The 20,838-nt window shown below is 48.2% G+C and overlaps 1 protein-coding gene across 1 annotated transcript; it reads left to right on the top strand.

The window, feature by feature from the left end:
* Window positions 1-344: 344 nt before the first annotated feature.
* LOC147725725 (uncharacterized) lies at window positions 345-19,483 on the top strand. Its single transcript, XM_086964484.1, has 2 exons — window positions 345-2,117; window positions 19,310-19,483. The coding sequence occupies exons 1-2, from the start codon at window positions 345-347 to the stop codon at window positions 19,481-19,483; spliced, it is 1,947 nt and encodes a 648-aa protein (XP_086820610.1).
* The last annotated feature ends 1,355 nt before the right edge of the window (window positions 19,484-20,838 follow it).

Genomic DNA, 20,838 nt, shown 5'->3' with positions numbered 1-20,838 from the left:
TTTATAGGATTCAATTCCTTTGTTGGTCTGAAGCGGTAGGCTTTCTGCCCGAGCGTCTTATTTGCGCGCGTGCGCAGGTCTGAGGTGTCGGCTTTGACGCCGACCGGCTTTTCTCCACAGCGCTCTTCGTTCTTGTGGCGAACATGCGCTGAGGCACAGCGCTTCAGTTTCTGATCAATTGCCTCTCTTCCCCACACTGACGCCGTTAATTACGGCAAGATGAATTTTGTGACAGGAATTCTGTTGTCACAGAAAAATATCGTTTTCTTTGCTGTTGGTTTTCTGTGGGTGCCTGTGTTGGGGAAAAAAACCCTTTTACCTAGTTTGGGGTGTATTTTTAGTGTATGGGTGCCCATCCCTCTGCACAAATGCAAACTCGTCAAGACCATGATTATTTGGCAGAAAATTCTGACCAAACTTCTCAGCCCCTATTGCGCCTTCCTGCAGAGGTGGACAGACTCCTGTCTTCGGCAATTGCTCAGGCGCTGGCCCCTCTGCAGGACAGCGTCAATAAGCTGTCTGCTCATGTATTTAAAGGTTCTAATTTTTTCAGCGACAGCGGGGCTGGGCCCAGTGGTGTGCCTTCACAGCCATCACGCACGGCCAAAAAGCGTAGCGCGGGGCACCTGGAAGGCTTCAATAAACTTGCAGAAGTTTTCCATAAGAGTGCGTGGACGCTCAGAAGCGCACCCTACCGGGGGGACGACTCACCCGGAAATATTGGTGATGAGAACACCCAAGACCTAGACCCGGAGGAAGGGTTTCCCCTAGAGGGAGAGGATGACGAGGAGGGTTTCCAAGATGATGACGAGGATGAGTCCTCTGAAGACATGTCAGATGTTGGTAGGTCTTGGCGCCCTAAATCCAATATCTCTGAGTATGATGATAGTGAGCTGGTTTCACCTGACATGTTTGATCCCACCACTATTTATAGACCCCGTTCTTCGGAATGGATGCCAGAAAAGTCTACTTCTGATTATGTTGCCGCTAAACTACGTCAACCTCTTTCCCAAGATGTGCGCTTACGGCTACGTTCGGGGTGTCCGCGGCCTAATCTTCCAAATAGAGTGGCACCTACACCCGAGATTGATCCTAAGCTTTGCACTTTTTTCGCCAAGTACATTAAAGAACCCAAAAAAGGCATAGACCGGTCCTGGAAAGCTTGCCAGGACAAGCTACTAGAAGTTGTTGGACCTTTAACTAAAATAATAGACCTGGCCCAACGTTCTAAGGAGACAGGTATGCCTCTTCCTGTTGAAGAGGTAGCGGGTTGGGCTCAAAGAGCGATTTGCCTTCTTGGCAATGCCAATTGTGCTCTTTCCGCGGAACGTCGCCGTTCCCTTTTGCTAAAAATTGACCCCAAGTTGGGAGAGTTATCTTTCTCTGAAGCGGGTGCAGTGGCGCAAGGTGCTTTATTTGGAGACCCTTTTGTCAGAGTACTGGGGAAATTTGTGGCAACCTTCTCGGCATTAGACAAGGCTCAAACCTCAATGAAGAAAATGTTCCCCAAGAAGGTTTTTGGTGGGGCCGGCAGAGGCAGGGGTCACTCTTCCGGCCGCCAATTCCAGCAAGGCTCCAACAGAGGACAAGCCAGAAGGAACAACGGCTGGAATGATGGACGACAGGGTTCCTTCTACCCCTCCCGAGGTGGCAGAGGCCAAGGCAGAGGACGTGGTGGCAACCAGTCCAATTCCAAGGGATTTAACGGTAAGCTTTACCATCATTTCTCCAGTTCGTCTCGGGGGGAGAATTGCCTTGTTTCTTCAGGCCTGGTCAGATCTAACATCGGACTCTTGGGTTCTAGAAACAGTTCAAGGATTTCACATCGAGTTTTACGGTTCCCCCGTCCAAGAGTCTCGTCCTCGTCCACTGTCTTTTTCTCACGCAGAACAGGAACTCATAGATCTAGAGGTTCAGGCTATGCTGATGAAAGGCGCAATAATTCCCGCGTCTGTCCATCCGCACGGTTTTCTCAGCAACATCTTTTTAGTCGAGAAAAAAGGCAAAGGTTTCAGACCAGTCATCAACCTACGTTCCTTCAACGAATGGTTGATTTACAGACACTTCAAGATGGAGGGTATCCATCTTCTAAGAGACCTCTTACTTCAGAACGACTGGTTGGTTCATCTGGACCTGAAGGATGCTTACCTTTCGGTCCCAGTCGTCCCTCCGCATTGTCGTTTCCTCTAGTTTCTTTGGAAGAATCAGGTCTACGAATTTCGTACCCTTCCCTTTGGTCTGTCATCAGCACCATGGTGCTTTACCAAACTCCTTCGACCGGTTGTCGAACACCTCCGAACCATGGGCTTCCGTCTAATAATTTACTTGGACGACATTCTTTTAATGAATCAGTCCAAGGAGCTCCTTCTGCGACATCGTCAAGTGACCATATCTCTTCTTCAGTCTCTGGGGTTTATCATCAATTCCCAGAAGTCGGACTTGGTCCCCCATCAGGAAATGACTTTCCTAGGATTTCTGATAAAAACGACGGACGCAACACTGCATCTTCCTTCTCAAAAGATTTCCAATATCAAGAAGGAGATTCGCAAGGTCCTCCGTCGGGACCGCATTTCCCTCCGTCAATTGGCCAGGATTGTGGGTTTACTGTCTTCATCGATCCAGGCCATTTTTCCAGGCCCGCTTCATTACAGGGCTCTCCAGAGACTAAAAGCGTTTCATCTTCGCAAGGGCCTCACATACTCGGAACTCATTTCCTTGTCCACGGAGGCAAGGTCGGAACTCGCCTGGTGGTTAGACCACATGGATGCTTGGAATGGGAAGGCGATTTTCGGCTCACGTCCGGATCTGGTGATCGAATCGGATGCCAGTCGCCATGGTTGGGGAGCCTGGTGCGGTTCCCTCTCAGTGGGGGGCAGATGGACGGAGGAGGAACTTCATCTCCACATAAATTGTTTGGAACTCCTTGCGGGTTCGTTCGCCATCCGCTCATTGACCACGAATAAAGTCTCTTGTTGTGTTCTTCTACGGATGGACAATACGACTGCGGTTCGATACATCAATCGACTGGGGGGCACTCACTCCAAAGTCCTAGCGGATCTCGCGAAGGATTTTTGGAACTATTGCCTTCTACGTCAGATTTCTGTCATGGCGGAGAATCTCCCCGGAAATCTGAACAGTGTGGCGGATTGGCATTCCAGGAATTTCCGGGATGTCAGCGATTGGAAGCTGGATCCTTCGGTGTTTCAGATGATTTTGGATCTTTGGGGTCTTCCAGTAATGGACTTGTTTGCGTCCAGGTGGAACGTCCAACTTACCCGATTTTACAACTGGAAACCGGACCCGGGTGCGGAAGCAGTAGATGCCTTCCTGCAGGATTGGTCCCGGTTTCCAGCGTATGCATTTCCCCCGTTTCTGTTCATTCAGAGAGTTGCAGCCCAGGTCCGCAGACAGCGGGCGTCTCTGATCTTGATCACTCCGATCTGGAAGGCTCAATGTTGGTTCCCGTCCCTTCTGGAGTTATCCTGGAACAAACCTCTACGCTTGCCGTTTTTCCACAACATTCTGACGGATCCATTAGGTCATCCGCATCCCCTGGTTCTCCAAGGCCATCTACGTCTCATGGCCTGGAGGTTTTCAGGGGACGTTGGTCGAACGACACTCTTTCGAGAGACGCTGAGCTCCTCATTCAGCGAGCCTGGGCTCCTAGTACCACTAAACGATACAGATCAGCCTGGAACAGATGGGTTTGTTGGTGAGTGGCAAAACACCTGGATCCCGTGGGCTCCTCTGTTACAGAGGTGATTAATTTTCTGGCCGAACTTTACAACAAGAAACTTGCATATTGTACCATCAATTCTTTCCGTTCAGCTATCTCTGCTGGTCATGCCCTTGTGGATGGTTCTCCGGTGGGAGAGCATCCTTGGATTTGCAAACTCCTCAAGGGTATTCGTCTTTCACGTCCTCCAGAACCTCGTTATTCTGGTTTGTGGGATGTTAATGTGGTGTTACGTTTCCTACGTTCCTGGCAGGATAATGAGTATCTTTCATGGAAGGAGCTTTCAGCTAAATTGGCTATCCTCCTCTGTCTAATATCTTGCAAAAGGGCTTCTGATGTTCGTGCCCTTGATATTTCAGCCAGAGTCTTTACTCCAGATGGAGTTACTTTTACCGTATCCAGAAGAACAAAATGCAATACCAGGTCAGTATCTTATCCGGCCTTTCCAGATTCACCTAAACTATGTGTGGTTCGCTGCCTCAAGATTTATGAGGATGTAACTTTGGAAGTGCGCCCTCCGGGCGAAAGACAACTGCTGATTGCAATTAAGAAACCTTTCAAGGCGGTTTCTTCTCCCACCATTGCCAGATGGGTCAGGTGGTTTATGTCTAAGGCTGGTATTAACATCTCGAACTTTGGCGCTCATTCCACTAGAGGCGCAATGGCATCCAAGGCTGTACAGGTTGGTGGCAGATTGGAGGACATTATGAACGCAGCGGATTGGTCTTCAGATTCATCTTTCAAAAAGTTTTATTTTAAGCCAATCCATGAGGCTGCTTCTTTGGTGGTGAGTAAGCTTTAAACAAGCAAAATCCTCGCCTCCGCTTCCTGACATAGAATGAGAAATTTCCTAGTTCACACAAAGGAAAGTTTCAATTCTATTAAGGATGCGGAGGCGAGGATTTTCCCACCTCGGCTTATCTAGCCTGTCATATGGATACTTCGTTACATATATTGCGTTAAGTTAGCGTGAGTGCATTACATGTTTAAACAGCCTTTTTTCCTTCGGCTTCAGTTTTGCACACGACACATACTTGTTGTTGTCGATTTCACCCTAGAAGCGGTGAGGTGGTTTATTTGAGAATAATATGTTATTTCTATGCTATCAGCTTTGCCTGGTACACTTGGTACAACTGTCTGCACACTGAGAGCTGCACACTCTAAAATTAACCTAACACAAGGTTGCTGGGAGGCCTGATCCTCGCACCACATTAGACATAAGACAAATAATGTTGATGCCAACATTTTGGGCTCTACGCGGGTTTAAGATAGAGTTACACGGAATTAACGTAGACACTTGGTGCTGCGCATGAAGAGAGCTGGTAGCTGTTGATGTGATCTGCTCCTACTGATATTGAGAGGTATGGGGCCGCCCTGCTAAAGCCCGAATGAGACCTTCTTAGATATAAAATAATATGCTAGATAGGGTGCGCGAAATATAGGTGATATAGATTTCTATAGATTTTGCATTATAACATGCTAGCACCTTTTGCTTACTATGGATTAGTGACTATGCTGCTGACTCTGATTTTTATAATCTGCATTTTGGTATTATACAAGATACTGCGTTTGAGAACTTTGCATTGAATAATAAATATTTCAAACTTGCACTTGTGTTCTTTGACTCTCAGTTTCGGTTTGAAATGATTATATAACGAAAGAGTGTTCATGTGTTCCACGATTCCTGAGGTATTCTAAAGATCATGTTCTGGTTTGTCTAAGACATGGATCATTCCATAATGATCCATGAGACACTGTAGCTAGCTAGGTAAGGGGATTTCTGACACTGAGATGAGTTTTTGGATCATCCTAACTCACTGAGGTTCTAGATCTCTATGCACAGTTCTGTGGGAGAACGGAAACCCTGCTACATGGCGCCCAACGGTTTGGTTGGCCTTATTTCATGACACTCGAGTAGTATATCATTCAAACCTTGACACCTTCATTCCCGTTTCCGGTAAACGGTGGTGTCGGAAAAACCTACCTAATTTTGAATTAGGTCTTTTCAAGCTTGAATTCTTCTGAAACGGTTTCTTTGAATTACTACCCAGTTGTGCTACAAACTGTTCTTTGTCTCTTTTCACTTCCTGTGCTAACATGGCCGTGGACATAGCGCAGCATAGCCGCGTCGCGGTTCGCGACCACTTGCGGGGTTATAATGTACCTGTGGAAGGCTTGGCTGTGGTTCTAGTGGTGAGTGCGGAACATGCGTACCCGTACGAATTGTTCTATTCCTGGGTAACGTTTCCGGCTGTGGACGCTAATTCGGGTGTCTTCCATTCATACACTGCCACGGATGTACCGGCGGTTTATGCTCCGTACAGGGCACTGGAAGTACCTATCGACGCTTGGCAGCACGGAGTTTGGTTTAGTGGCGCCCTACCCCATTCTTTAACGGCTCCGAGGTTAGGTCCTTTGTCCATTCCGGGCACAAATTGGCCCGCTTTGGGTGGATTTACTCCTCATCCTAATCGCGCCACTTGTAACGTGGGTGACCTGCGGCGTCTTCATGATGTCGCGGTTGGAGTGATTAGAGCGCTTGTTCATTACATTGGTCGTAATATTCATGGCGAGTGCGCAGCTTCGGGCAGAACAGGCTGGTTTGAAAATCAGTCCTGTCTTGGTGAATTCCGTTATGGGCAGAAAGCCAGAGAATAAGGATGATTTTCCTTACTGGCTTGCCGAGAAATTCGACCAGCTGGAGGCTCTGTTTCCTAATACGACTCCGGGTGAAAAACACCGGATTCTTACGCTTAGTTTACCGAAAGATTTAACCCCTGAACTTGCTGACTGTGAAACATGGGGTAAGACTTTTGCAGCGGTTTACTCGAGGTGCTATGGCACCCCGTCTGTGTCAAACCTTTCTGAGGTCCTTAAACGTGTTCAGGATGATCACGGACCGGAGTCGGCGGTTGAATTGGGTATGCGCCTGAGCGGCTCGTTTGAGACGGTTTGCGGTCTTATCCTTGCAAATGTCAAGGGGGATGCAGTGAACTTTCAGGTGGCCAATGCTCTGGCGTTAATTCCCGAGGCCGAGAAACCCCGTCAGCTGGCAAGAATTATTGTGGCGGCTTATAAAATGGTTGGCCGCACTTCTAAGGGTTTAAAAGCTTTTTCTGAAAAAGAGAGGAAGCAGCCCCAGGGACAGTCTTCGGAAACGGGTGGACAACCCAAGTCCAAAAAACAAAATTGGCCTAAAAAGCAGAAGCAGGGTAAGCAACAACAACAGCAGACACAGGTTTCTAGTCCTACGCCTTCGCAGCCTGCACAGTCAGATCGAGTTTATGATTTGCGCGATCGCGCGACGATAAAAACGCCTGAGAGATATCAGGCTTCTGACCAACGCTCTCCTCGTTCCTTTCAGGACTCATCGGCTCCGTCAACCGGTGGTGGAGGGGGCGGCAGGGGCAGGGGTGGCCAGCAAGGACGTGGCCAGCCCCGCACGCGAAGTGAAGAGGATCAGCGGGACGACTCTACGCCAAAGAGACCGCAGTTTGCCAAGAAGAAAGTCGCAGCCTTAACGGCGCATCGATATGCCCCAGATAGTGAGAACGCGGCTTCGGAATCTGACGTGGGCTCTGACCTTGCTGGACAGCGCGGCGGAGATTACCATAGTGAGAGAGGCCCTCCGTCCACTGTTGAAGGTGACAGCGACTGAGACTTTTATTGTGATTAAAACAGCTGATACACATGTTGCTCCCCCTGAAAGACTTTTTGAAATTGTCCTGTTAATTGAAGGTGACATGCAGCGAACTGTAAAAGGGGTATTTTGGGAAAATCTTTCGGATACGTATGACATTTTGCTTTCGGAGGCTGACTGGCCCCCACCTTTTGTTCTCGCAGCTCCGCGAGGGGAGGAGGTGATCCTCCCCAGTTTCGCGCACACTGTATCGAGAGTGGAAGCGCTGCATTTTGCAGAAGAGTGGGCTCTGGCGCTTGCGCCGGCTGTGTACCGAAATCAGTGTGGCTGGGATAAATTGTCCCCTAGCCATGAGATTCCTTTACGGTCACAGCCGCAGCCACAACCCCAATATCCCATACGGCGTGAAGCTAAAGCTTCGGTCGCGGCTATCCTTGAACAATTGGAATATCAAGGTGTAATTGAAACGTGTGTGTCACCAATGAATAATCCCCTTTTTACTGTTAACAAGCCGGACGGCTCGTATCGTCTAGTTTTGGATTACCGGCATTTGAACTCGCATTGCCGTAACTGTGCAGTACAGAATACTCACGGCTCTGCCCTAGTAAATAGTCTTGAGCGTAAACGGTTCAAAACCACGCTTGACATTTCCAATGGTTTTTATGCACATAGATTAGATGGTCTAAGTTCCCAATGGACCAGTTTTACGTGCGGCGGCGTACAAAAAATGTTTAAACGACTCCCAATGGGATATAAAAATAGTCCTGGAGTGTTTTCCGCCCGCATAGTCTCTCTTTTGGAGAGTTTCGATCCAGTTGCATGTTCGTATGTGGATGACATTTATCTCACAGACGACGAACTTTGGGTGCATCTGTGTCGAGTAAACAGCATAATTTGTAACTTTGCAGACATGGGTTACAAGTTTAACTTTGCAAAATCACACATTGCGGAGTACACAGTGTTGTTTCTAGGTTATGAACTTAACCATGAAGGAAAGGGATTGGCTCCTCACTTCCTGGAGAAGTGCGCGCAGTTGCGCTCTCCGACAACGCTGAAAAAATTACAGTCTTTACTGGGTTTTTTAAATTTCGGGAGGACATACATTCCGGAATATGCCCAGCGTATCAAGCCTTTATATGCCTTGGTACAACCATCTTTTTCCAAATCATGCTGGCTGCCTGAGCATTCAGCCATTCTGCAGTCTTTACAGGCTGATTTGCTCACTTCTGACTACTTACAGACCCGTGATAACCAGACCAACCTGGTGATAAGAATTATCCCTGGGACGGTGGGTTTCACGTACCTGACTTTTAATGAGGGGGATACTGTACCTATTGCTTACAAGTCACACTTGTACACTTCGGCTGAACTGCGTTTTTCCACTGTGGAGAAAGTTTTAACGGCTGTGCAGATGGCAATTCTTAAAGAACGTGCCCTGTCGCAGGGAAAGCGCATGTTGGTTGTTACCCCGTGTCCTGCCTTGGAGGCGGTCACGAAAGCCAGTGTACCGAATTCTAAAGCTTTGCACCCTCGGTGGATTCAGTGGGCTACATCCTTGACATCTCAGGATGTCACGTTTATTTTTGACGCCACTTTACGGTCGCAGGAGTATTTACAGTATGAATTTGTTCATCCTGCTCCTTTAGCGATGCGGCCGTTGGAGGATTTCCATTGTATCATTTACATGGATGGTTCGGCGCAGGTTGCGCATGGCTCTAAACATGCCTACGTTTCCGCTTGAGCCATTGTGGTCGGTGCCATGGTGAACGATGAGTTCAAGTCCAGTGTCGTGCACACGCAGACGCTTGGGGACTGCACCGCACAATTAGCTGAGCTGCGTGCTCTGATGCTTGCATTGGAGTACGCTGATCCTTGTGTGACGACTTTAATCGTAAGTGATTCTTACTACTGTGTCCAGTCTTACAATGAGAACTTGTTCTTTTGGATTCAGAATGATTTTCATGATTCCAAGGGTAGCACAATAAAACATAAAATGATCTGGGTCCGAGTGGCGGAACTTAAAGAGAAACTGCCGCTCATGTTTGTGATTCATACTCTCGGCCACCAGCGCGTGGGGGTCCACGCTGTTGGCAACTCGCTTGCTGATGAAGCAGCGAAGTCAGCGGTATCCAAATACTTAGTTGCAGCAGTCACGAGGTCCAAAAGCAAAATAGATGACGACATCTTGGCGGCGGTTGCTGCCACGGAGAAGGGAGGTAAATATCCTGCGGGGTTCCCTTCGAAGTACACATACCACTTAAGTCCCGATAAGGTTCCTTATGTGAAAATTCCGGAAGTTGGAGAGCGTCTAGTTCCCAACTCGGATCGCAGAGCTTCTCTGATTACAGCGGCTCATGAAGGTGTGGCGTCTGCGCATGCGGGCGTCTCAGCCACTGTATCTCAGCTACAACAGAGGTTCTGGTGGCGGGGACTGTACAAACAGACGCGCGATTATGTCCTTATGTGTGACATTTGTCAGCAGATCAAGCCTTCTACTGCTGTGCGTCCGCCTCAGACACAGTTGTATATCTCTAATAAACCACTTGGTTGTGTTTATTTGGATCACTGCGGTCCTTTTTCTTCTGATACTGCGTATAAATACATCTTAGTAGCAGTTGACTCATGCACACGCTTTGTGTGGTTATGGCCGCATCGCAGAGCTGATTCACGGACTGTCATTAAGGATTTGCGTGTCTTTGTGGGAATCTTTGCTTGTGGTGCTTTCCATTCGGACCAGGGTCCGGCTTTCGCCTCTAAGGCGTATAAGGATGCTATGGTTTCGTTGGGAGTACAGGTGAAGTTTTCAAGTCCCTACAGGCCTGAGGGCAATTCTGTGGTAGAAAGAATGAACCGCGACTTAAAGCAATCTTTGACAGCCCGAGTTATAGGCACTGGTAGAAACTGGCTGACCCACCTCTATGGCGTGCAGCGTGCGCTTAATAATCTCCCTAGAAGGTCTCTGGGTGGGCGGACCCCATACGAAATGCTCTTTGGTATCAAGATGTACGTCCCTGACCTTGATGGTGCAGACTGCCAGGCCCAGGCCGCGGCCTTTGACGTAGATGAACATTGCAATGTTTTACAGGATCTACAAAAGACCAGAGACAGTCTTGCAAAGGAACACTTGCCCTCCACGTCGGATGATGCGTTGCAGATCCCGGTAGTTGGCTGGCTACCCCAAGTTGGAGAACTGGTTCGAGAGAAGATCGATAACAAGAAAGAATTTGGTCCCTCATATCGTGCACCAGTTCGGGTTCTTGGAGTGAAGGGCACAAGAACAGTCATTTTACCACCACTTCCAGGTCGTAAAGAAAACAGATTTATTTCTATTGACAATGTCAAGACACACAGGGTGGCCGATTCTTCATAGCATGACACCGGCTGTATCCTGTCCTTCCATGGTGAGGCACTCTGTGCTGGCTATTACATCTGGTGCAGATCAGGAGGTGTCCCTCGAGATGCCTGCTATGTCCAGTCCTTTATTAAATACTATTCCTGTTACTAACATTGATGAGGTGACCTATGCAGATCCTGCAGATTTATCTATGTCCGATTTACAAGCTCGTTTGGCTAACCAGTCCAGATTCTCTTTTGACTCTGATTCGGAACTTTCAAAGAAACCATCGACTATTGCAAAATATGCCACGTTGTTTAAAAAACATTTTCTAATTCCACCTTGGACATACATTTGGCTGATACTATTTTCGTTTTATCTTTTTATGTCAATTGGTTTTGTGTTTTATTTTTTCCGCCTGATCGATGGCCATTATGTGAAAGAAAGAACAGGAATTCGGTACCTTAATGGAACATTGGCCCCTCTTTCCTCCTCACATTCAGCACACAGACTAAAGAGAGACTTACATTCAGTAGAGATTACTGCTTGGCCTGTCCTTGATGGGATTGTGTGGGATGCGGTTAGGTTTCAGATACATGGCCCCACAGAAGTTATTAATGTTCCTAATGTGCTTAGAGTAAACATGGGAGATGTGATTAAGCAAAATATTCGTTCTGATGATTGGGATCTTCAGGCCGTAGAAGCATTGTTCTCTGATTTGAAATATTATGCGGCCTTTGATGCTGAGGATTTGTACTTGGATTCTGTTAATTATGGTGATTTGTTTTGCTATCAACATTATGGGAATCATTTCTTACACAAAACGAGTTCCGTGAGGGTTCCGGTAAACTACACACAGTGGGAACATTGTCCTGCGCCTTTGCAAGGGAGCTCGAGTACTTTCCTGGGAAAATACTTATATTTTACAGATTTTAATCAATCAAATCCTGAGTCGTTTTATTTTAAAGTGAAACAGAAATTCATGTCCAAAGTCAGACTTACCGATACAAAATTGCTGTATTCAAAGTCCTTTCTAGACAGGTTGGCTGTAGATGGCTGTAGATGGCTATGAGTTATTGACCTTAAATCGGTTTGGGGTACCAAAGATTGGCAGGTACAAGGCACTGAGGCTTTGCATCGTGCATGTCTCATCCCGAATCACATGTTGTTTTTAAATTCTACTATTTCCCAGACAACATGTTTTGGATTGGCTACATCTAAAAAATTAAATGCACCAACCATCCCTGATTTGGAAGAATATTCAGGCTGGAATAATTTCACTACATTGTCCATAAGTGAGATGCGAGACCAATTACACAATTCCTCCTTTAATATTTCCAGTTTTGATCCAGATGGGTGGCTTTTGTGGCAAAGAAGCTCTGATTCTTGCCAACGTCGTTTTTTCCACGCTCCCTGGCTCCTGACGGTATCGTTACCCTCTCCTCAAACCTCTGTGTACCTGTGCATTTACTTTCGTGATTTGCTTTCTGCATTAGCACTCGTGATTTGTAATTGGCGATTTGTTAACCTGCATTAGCGCTTGTAACTGTGAATCTGTCTCAGCGCTAGTGATTTACTGCTCAGTCCGCTCTGTGTGTGGCACGTTTCAGGCATTCTGCAGCGCAACATAATTCAGGCCATTTAATTAGCGCGACGGAAACGGAGCTGCGCTCTACCTGGTTACTTCAATCTTTATCTGCATATTTAAAGCGCCTGTGACCTTTTCCTGTGCCCCAGCCTCACTCGACTTGTCTCTACCTCCATTTTGTTTGTTGTTGTTGGTCAGAGCCCTTCCTCCTCGCAACGCTCCCGCCTCCCTGCTGCCCCTCCCACGCCCCTCCCCCCCTCAAAGTGTATGAATGTCAGATGGTTCCACGCGCAGCGTCCACGCGCTACGGACACGCCGAAGGTGCGCCAAAGGTAAGCCCGTCTACGCCCGTCCGTGCCTGGACCGCGCCCAGCGCCAGTCCCCCTGCCCCTCGCGCAGCCCAGCCCCCCCGCATTACCTACGATGCCGCCGCCCTCCTAGCCCTTAACCCCGGTCGCGCCCCCAACTGCGTCCAAGCCGCTCCTGGACGCACCCATGGACCGTTCTCCTGCCTCTCCTGCAAATTCAGCGGCACCAACAACGTCTCCGCTCCGACCACACCACAGATTCCCGACCCCAACCACCTAGAATGCATCCTTCTCAACACCCGCTCGGTCCACAGGCACGCCATTGACCTTTGGAACCTACTAGACACCATCTCTCCAGACGTCGCATTCCTAACGGAAACATGGATGAACGCCTCCTCCGCCCCTGACATCGCCATCGCTATCCCTGATGACTATAAGATTACACGCAAAGACCGCACCGACCATTCAGGAGGAGGAATCGCTATCGTCCACAAGAAATCAATCCGCATCTCAACCAGCTCTGACGCCAACCTCGCCAACTCCGAACACCTTCACTTCCAGATCCACATCGACCCCAAGACCACACTCAGAGGCACCCTCCTCTACAGACCACCAGGACCCCGCGCAAAATTCAGTGAAGACATCACGGACTTCATCACCCCACACGCGCTCCTCTCCAAAGACTACATCCTTCTGGGAGACCTCAACTTCCACCTTGAGAAAATCAACGACCGCAACACCGCCACCCTCTTGGACAACCTCGCCAACCTCGGACTTAAACAACTGGTCACTTCCCCCACCCACATCGCAGGTCACACACTCGACCCCATCTTCACCTCCAGCAACCATGTCTCTTTCAACCACACTACGGATCTCCTCTGGACTGACCACAGCTGCGTCCACTTCTCCTACAACAAGCCGAAACCCATCATCCACCTCCAACCAACTCTACAAAGAAACTGGAACAAAATCACCACGGAGCAGATCTCCACTTCGCTCCTTCAAACCTCCCCAGCCCTCTCTTCTAACGCCAACGAAGCCGCCTCCAACCTCACCCTTTGGTTATCCAACACCGCCGACACCTTAGCACCACTGAAAAAACGCCACCACAAACTTGGCATCAAGAAGGCCTCATGGTTCAACGAAGACCTCAAGAAATCCAAGAAACTATGCCGCTCCCTTGAAAAGGCCTGGAAAAAAGACCCATCCACCAGCAACAAGGACGCCTACAAAAGCGCCATCCGTACTCCCCACCAACTGATCCGAAAAGCCAAGAGAACAGCATTTAAGGATCGACTCGACAACAACGCCCACAACAGCAAGGAACTTTTCAACATCGTCATGGAATTTTCCAACCCCTCGGCCAACTCCAACGACATCACCCCCTTTCAAACCCTCTGCGACTCCCTAGCCTCTTTCTTCCACAACAAAATTGCTGACATCCACAACAGCTTTGACAACCAACCCGGAAGCCAACCCACCCTACCATCAGCTGACTATCTTCCCCCCGTTAACACCCTTAACGCCTGGAACCCAATCTCCACTGAGGACACCATCCGCCTGATGAATTCCATCCACTCTGGATCCCCCACAGACCCATGCCCTCACCACATCTTCAACAAAGCAGACTCCGTCATAGCTCCGCACCTCCGAGACGTCATCAACTGCTCCTTCACCTCCGCTACCTTCCCAGAAGACTGGAAACACGCTGAACTCACCGCCCTTCTGAAAAAACCAACAGCAGACCCCACCGAACTCAAAAACTACCGCCCCATCTCGCTTCTTCCATTCCCGGCCAAAGTCATCGAGAAAGCTGTCAACAACCAGCTCGCCGCCTTCCTCGAAGCCAACAAATCCCTCGACTCCTCACAGTCCGGCTTCCGAGCAAAACACAGCACTGAGACCGCCCTCATCGCAGCAACAGACGACATTCGAACTCTACTGGACAATGGAGACACAGTCGCCCTCATCCTCCTCGACCTCTCTGCAGCCTTCGACACAGTCTGCCACAGCACCCTTTTACAACGCCTCAGAAACATCGGTATCCAAGGAAAGGCACTGGAATGGATCACCTCGTTCCTCTCCGGAAGAACCCAGAGAGTCCGCCTCCCACCATTCAAGTCCGAAGCCTCTGAAATCATCTGCGGCGTACCACAAGGATCCTCACTCAGCCCCACCCTCTTCAACGTATACATGAGCCCCCTCGCGGCCATCGCCCGCCAACACAACCTCAACATCATCTCTTACGCGGATGACCCTCAACTGATCCTATCTCTCACCAAGGACCCCAGCACCGCCAAAACTAACCCACACGAAGGAATGAAAGAAGTCGCCGAATGGATGAAACAAAGCCGTCTGAAACTGAACTCAGACAAAACAGAAGTCCTCATCTTAGGTAAATCCCCCTCTGCATGGGACGACTCCTGGTGGCCGGAAGCCCTCGGAAATGCACCCATCCCGACAGACCACGCACGGAACCTTGGCGTCATCCTGGATTCTTCACTCTCAATGAACAGACAAGTCAGCGCCGTATCCTCTTCCTGCTTTAACATCCTTCGCATGCTCAGAAAAACATTTCGCTGGATCCCCTCCGAAACAAGGAAAACAGTCCCCCACGCTCTAGTCACGAGCCGACTGGACTACGGAAACACCCTCTACGCAGGTACCACCGCTAAACTCCAGAAGAAACTACAACGAATCCAAAACGCCTCAGCCAGGCTCATATTAGACATCCCACGCAACGAACACATCTCTGGTCACCTTAAAGACCTCCACTGGCTACCCGTCAATAAGAGGATTACTTTCCGACTGCTTACCCACGCACACAAATCACTCTACGACATCGGACCAGATTGCCTCAACTCTCGACTGTCCTTCTACACCCCCTCCCGCCAACTTCGCTCTTCCAGCCAAGCACTCGCCACTGTCCCTCGCATCAACAAAACCACCATGGGAGGCAGATCCTTCTCATACCTGGCTGCCAAAACATGGAACTCACTCCCCGCTTACCTTCGCCTCACCCAGAATCACCTAGCGTTCAGAAAGCAACTTAAAACGTGGATATTTGACAAATAATCCTCCTCCCCTCCCTAAGCGCCTTGAAACCCTCTGGGTATGTAGTGCGCTATATACATTTTATGACTTGACTTGACTTGACTCTGAAGGTTTTAAACACATCAGGCCGGATCCCCGTTTTGAAACAGATCACACAGTTACTACTTATTCAGTAGGCAAATTGTGTCAGACCTGGTTGCAACATTCCACTTTGGCTGCAGTGAAACTGCATCTGTCACGTTTGAATGAGAATATAGACCTGAATGATTTTATAAAAGGCCCGGCTAGGGGTAGATCTAAACGCTTTATTTATGCTGTTTACAATGAAATTTGGAAATTTTCACAAGTTGAGGCAGCTAAACGCCTAAGGGCTATTGATCAAGCAAATTTGGAAAAAGTGCTTGCAGTGGTCGATAACAGTATTAACATGCTTTCTTCCAGGATTTACACATTGGATAATATTGTTTCTTCTGTTGTTGATATTGTACATGATGAAGTGTCCACGTTATACCATGGTCAGAATCAATTGCGTTCTGTAATGCAGTTTGCCTGGACCCTACAGACACTTAAGGCTGGTCGAGTTCCCTGGACCTCATTGAACGTTTCATCCCTTTTTGCCCCTTTTAATCTGACTGAAAAACAGCGCATGCTTTCAATGCGTGATGCTTCATTTTCTATGTTACATATTGAGAAGCTAGAATCCTTACCTTTCTCTGTTGCTGAAACCACTACTGCCACGTGGCTTATTCATGGATTAATTACATTACCATTTCCCTTATATAAATTTACTAACTGTATGCGGTATATTGCTATAGGACAATATGAACCACTAGGCAATGCATTCCTACATGAGGCATGGTCCTTACCATACACGTATAGATGTCTGAAGGATGGAAAAGAAGTGAATCTTAATGGTGAGGAATGCACACAGTCACCTGACCATTCATTAATATGCAGACACATTCAGTTACACGGTTCTTGCAATCAGGACCGCCCAAATTTAGCATGTGTTTTAAAAGGCACGCCAGTTCCAGCAGTAGTTCCCACATTTACATTATTGACTAATGGTAGTTATTTGCTTTTAAACAACGAAGTATGTTGTGGGTTATTAATTGGTGTGGCTTACGTGGTAACTGTATCAGAGCGTGTGGTGTGTTGCAAGAATGTTCTATACCCACCCACGCATGGGTCTTCAGATGTCTCCATCTGGCCACGGATTCCAACCTTGGAAGCAAAATTCAATGGTTTAAGCAGAATAAGGGCCCTTTTGTCTCAAAAACAAGTGACCCTGAGTTCGGCCCGGGAGACTTATGTCCTTCACATAGCTAACACCCGCACAGAGGTGCAGGCGCTTTTAAATACTGATTTGCCATTTCATTTCTGTGAGCTGGTGCACCAGATTTTTAATGCTTCTTCCACGACTGGCCTTGCACATTTTTTTAAATTAGTAGGCAGTGGCCTCGTGACTACGTTTGAAAAAGTTTTTGGTATCATTCCCACGTTTTTCCACACTATTTTTTCGAGTTTGTTTGGAGGACTACCTGTGTTGCTGGCTGTAGCCGCTGGCATTCTGTTGGTGTTTTTCTCCATAAAACATGGATGCCCATCCTGCGCAAGAAGCCGTTCAACGCCTCCTGACACTGTGCCGTAATCGGATGCTCAATTACTATGGAACATTGCCGCTTGCAGCATTAAGCACGGCCTATAGATTGTCATTTCGGTTCACCGACTTCACGTGTGTCCAACCTGTGTTTCACTGCCTGAGCTGCGAGTTCGATTGGGCCATTGATTTGTGCCTATGCTTAAGGACTGCTCCTGACGTCGATTTTGATCAGCTAATGCGTCCCGTGGTGGCTCACGAGCTGATCTGTTCTGGCGAAAGAGTTATGGCCTTGGCAGCGATAAATGGAGTTCTGGGCCAATGGGAGATCTCTGCAGCGGCGGATGCCTTTCTGACACACAGCGATCTGGTGAACCCACCGAGTTGTCCTCTGACGTTACAGGAGGATCCGATGCTGGAGGAGCACGTATGTTCTTTCCCATTGCTGAATTGGATTGCTGAACTATTTTCGGATGATGGCAGTGATTTCATACTGGAGGCTGTTGCAACTTTCTTTGCATATACTTTCCAATCATGACATGCCTGGGAGGAGTGCTGTGTTGTGAAATATGACTTTCCCCTCGCTGAATTGGAGGGATGGACTGTGTTCAGCTGATGGAGAGTTCAATCACGTGATGTCGCTGAGGATAACGTCAATGTGGCACATGACTTTGGATATCGGATAAGTGCCTTGTTTTTTCTCTTACAGACATTTGAATTGATGCGGCCTGGTCCTACATTTCATATTTTTGAGACCTGGCGGATAACTTTTGGTTCGAAAGTTTTGTTTTTATTTTTAGACTTGAGGCCACTGTAGGCATTCATACATATTCATTCATACACATTTTTAGCTTATTTTAGCTCAAGATTATTGAACTTTGCTTTCAATTTTTGTATCTGATTTAGTATTGCCTTTTCCCTTATGTTTGACGGTGCTCGGACCAATGGGGGGGTGTCATATGGATACTTTGTTACATATATTGCGTTAAGTTAGCATGAGTGCATTACATGTTTAAACAGCCTTTTTTCCTTCGGCTTCAGTTTTGCACACGACACATACTTGTTGTTGTCGATTTCACCCTAGAAGCGGTGAGGTGGTTTATTTGAGAATAATATGTTATTTCTATGCTATCAGCTTTGCCTGGTACACTTGGTACAACTGTCTGCACACTGAGAGCTGCACACTCTAAAATTAACCTAACACAAGGTTGCTGGGAGGCCTGATCCTCGCACCACATTAGACATAAGACAAATAATGTTGATGCCAACATTTTGGGCTCTACGCGGGTTTAAGATAGAGTTACACGGAATGAACGTAGACACTTGGTGCTGCGCATGAAGAGAGCTGGTAGCTGTTGATGTGATCTGCTCCTACTGATATTGAGAGGTATGGGGCCGCCCTGCTAAAGCCCGAATGAGACCTTCTTAGATATAAAATAATATGCTAGATAGGGTGCGCGAAATATAGGTGATATAGATTTCTATAGATTTTGCATTATAACATGCTAGCACCTTTTGCTTACTATGGATTAGTGACTATGCTGCTGACTCTGATTTTTATAATCTGCATTTTGGTATTATACAAGATACTGCGTTTGAGAACTTTGCATTGAATAATAAATATTTCAAACTTGCACTTGTGTTCTTTGACTCTCAGTTTCGGTTTGAAATGATTATATAACGAAAGAGTGTTCATGTGTTCCACGATTCCTGAGGTATTCTAAAGATCATGTTCTGGTTTGTCTAAGACATGGATCATTCCATAATGATCCATGAGACACTGTAGCTAGCTAGGTAAGGGGATTTCTGACACTGAGATGAGTTTTTGGATCATCCTAACTCACTGAGGTTCTAGATCTCTATGCACAGTTCTGTGGGAGAACGGAAACCCTGCTACAAGCCTTCCCTCTCTGAATTGTGGATTCCAGTATTTATTTCTTCATTTGAGGGAAGTAATTTTTGTCCTATATCTTGATATTTACATTGAATGATGTGTTTACATGATATTCTTTGCCTTTTACTGCAATTATATATGTTTTCCCACTGCAGTGTGTTTTGATTGATGCCAACATTGTACTGGATGGGCTATTATTACTGTTTCTCTTCCCTAGGCTCCGATCAGAAGACAGACACGTGGATAAGAGGACTTCTTTCCAGCAGCAGCAACGAAAAGAGGAAGGACTACAGATGTGGGATCCCTATATACTGTTGTGTGGACTGTGATTGGCTATATGTTCTCATGACTACCGCTGCCATGTTGGTTTGGGTAGTTCATGTAATGTTTTTTTTCTTATATCTTTAAACGTGCTGTCCAATAAAATGGAGAAAGGACTAGCAAAATCCTCGCCTCCGCGTCCTTAATAGAATTGAAACTTTCCTTTGTGTGAACTAGGAAATTTCTCATTCTGACATACAGTCTCCCAAGATGGCCACCAGAGACAAAAGAGCCTAAATGTAGCCCAAATATCACCCAGATGTAGCCCAAGTATAGCCCAATGACAGAATGTCCCAGAGTGTTCTAAAGAACAACTAGAGCGCTAACAGTCTTACTTATAACAAAAGTATGGCACACTAGAAGCCATCTTGATTGGAATGAAGTGGTAAGTCTGAAAACATTTAATTTAAAAAGGAACAAAATGAGGGGGTTCATTTTGCCATAGAAAGTGTAGTGTCGCTGACAGTGGGGTGTACCACTGCAGCACACGCCCCCTCCCACTGTTCCTGTCCAGTTTGCCCCTCGAGCGTAATGGGACTTTGGTTGAGTCCAATGTAAGCGTGGACACGCAAAGCAAGTAATAAAAGGCCCAGGGCTCTGGGCGTAGTCAGGTTAGATACCCGCCACTAACAGCAACACATGTGTCCAGCCTCCTCTATTTCCTAGGCCCAGACAAGGATATTACACTGGCGACGAGGTGGCTGTTGTCCGGCCCACTGCGTGCCCTGCCACCACCGCTCAGACTGTTCCTGGCTGCCAACCTCCAGTCCTGCCTGCGCGGCGCTCCCCCAGCGCCCCCCTGTGCTGCCGACTGCCCGCCGTGGCCCACCCCGGCGTCACCGCCGGCCTACCTGCTGCTGCCTTCGGTGGTGTCTGCCGGTGCCCCGGAGCGCCTTCGCTCGGCCTCCTAGCTGTTTCCAGAACTTCCGCTGCTGCGTGGCCCTGAGCGCCACTGTCAGGTACCCCGAAGCGTCTGCCCGCTGCCCGCGGCCCCCAGCCCCCAAGCCACGCTTCAAGCACCAGGCCCGTTCCCGGCAGCTCCCCGGTGGACCCGCGCACGCGCTGTGTGCGCCCCGCACTACGTGTCCGACGCGCTACGCGGCCTCCCTGCCAATCCTCACGCATTGCGCGTGTCATCGGCCCTTCCAATCCTCACGCTTCCCGCGGAACGAAGCCTGCAAGCCCTCCACTGTACCGGCGTGCCTGCCACTTGTTTGCTCCTCGTCTGGCAGCTGCTGGGGCCTGCTGCAACTGCCTGGAGCCCCCCCTACTGGCCTCCCCTGCTGAGTGTCGGCCATCATGGCCAACGTACCGCCTCTGGAACCATTCGCGGTCACTGGAACCCCCCCTTCCCAAGCTGCCC

This window comes from Lissotriton vulgaris, chromosome 3_2 (genome assembly GCF_964263255.1).
Source record: "Lissotriton vulgaris chromosome 3_2, aLisVul1.2, whole genome shotgun sequence".
Classification (NCBI taxonomy): Eukaryota; Metazoa; Chordata; class Amphibia; order Caudata; family Salamandridae; genus Lissotriton; species Lissotriton vulgaris.
Note: the sequence above shows the minus strand (reverse complement) of the source record. Positions and strands in the feature narration are given on the sequence as shown.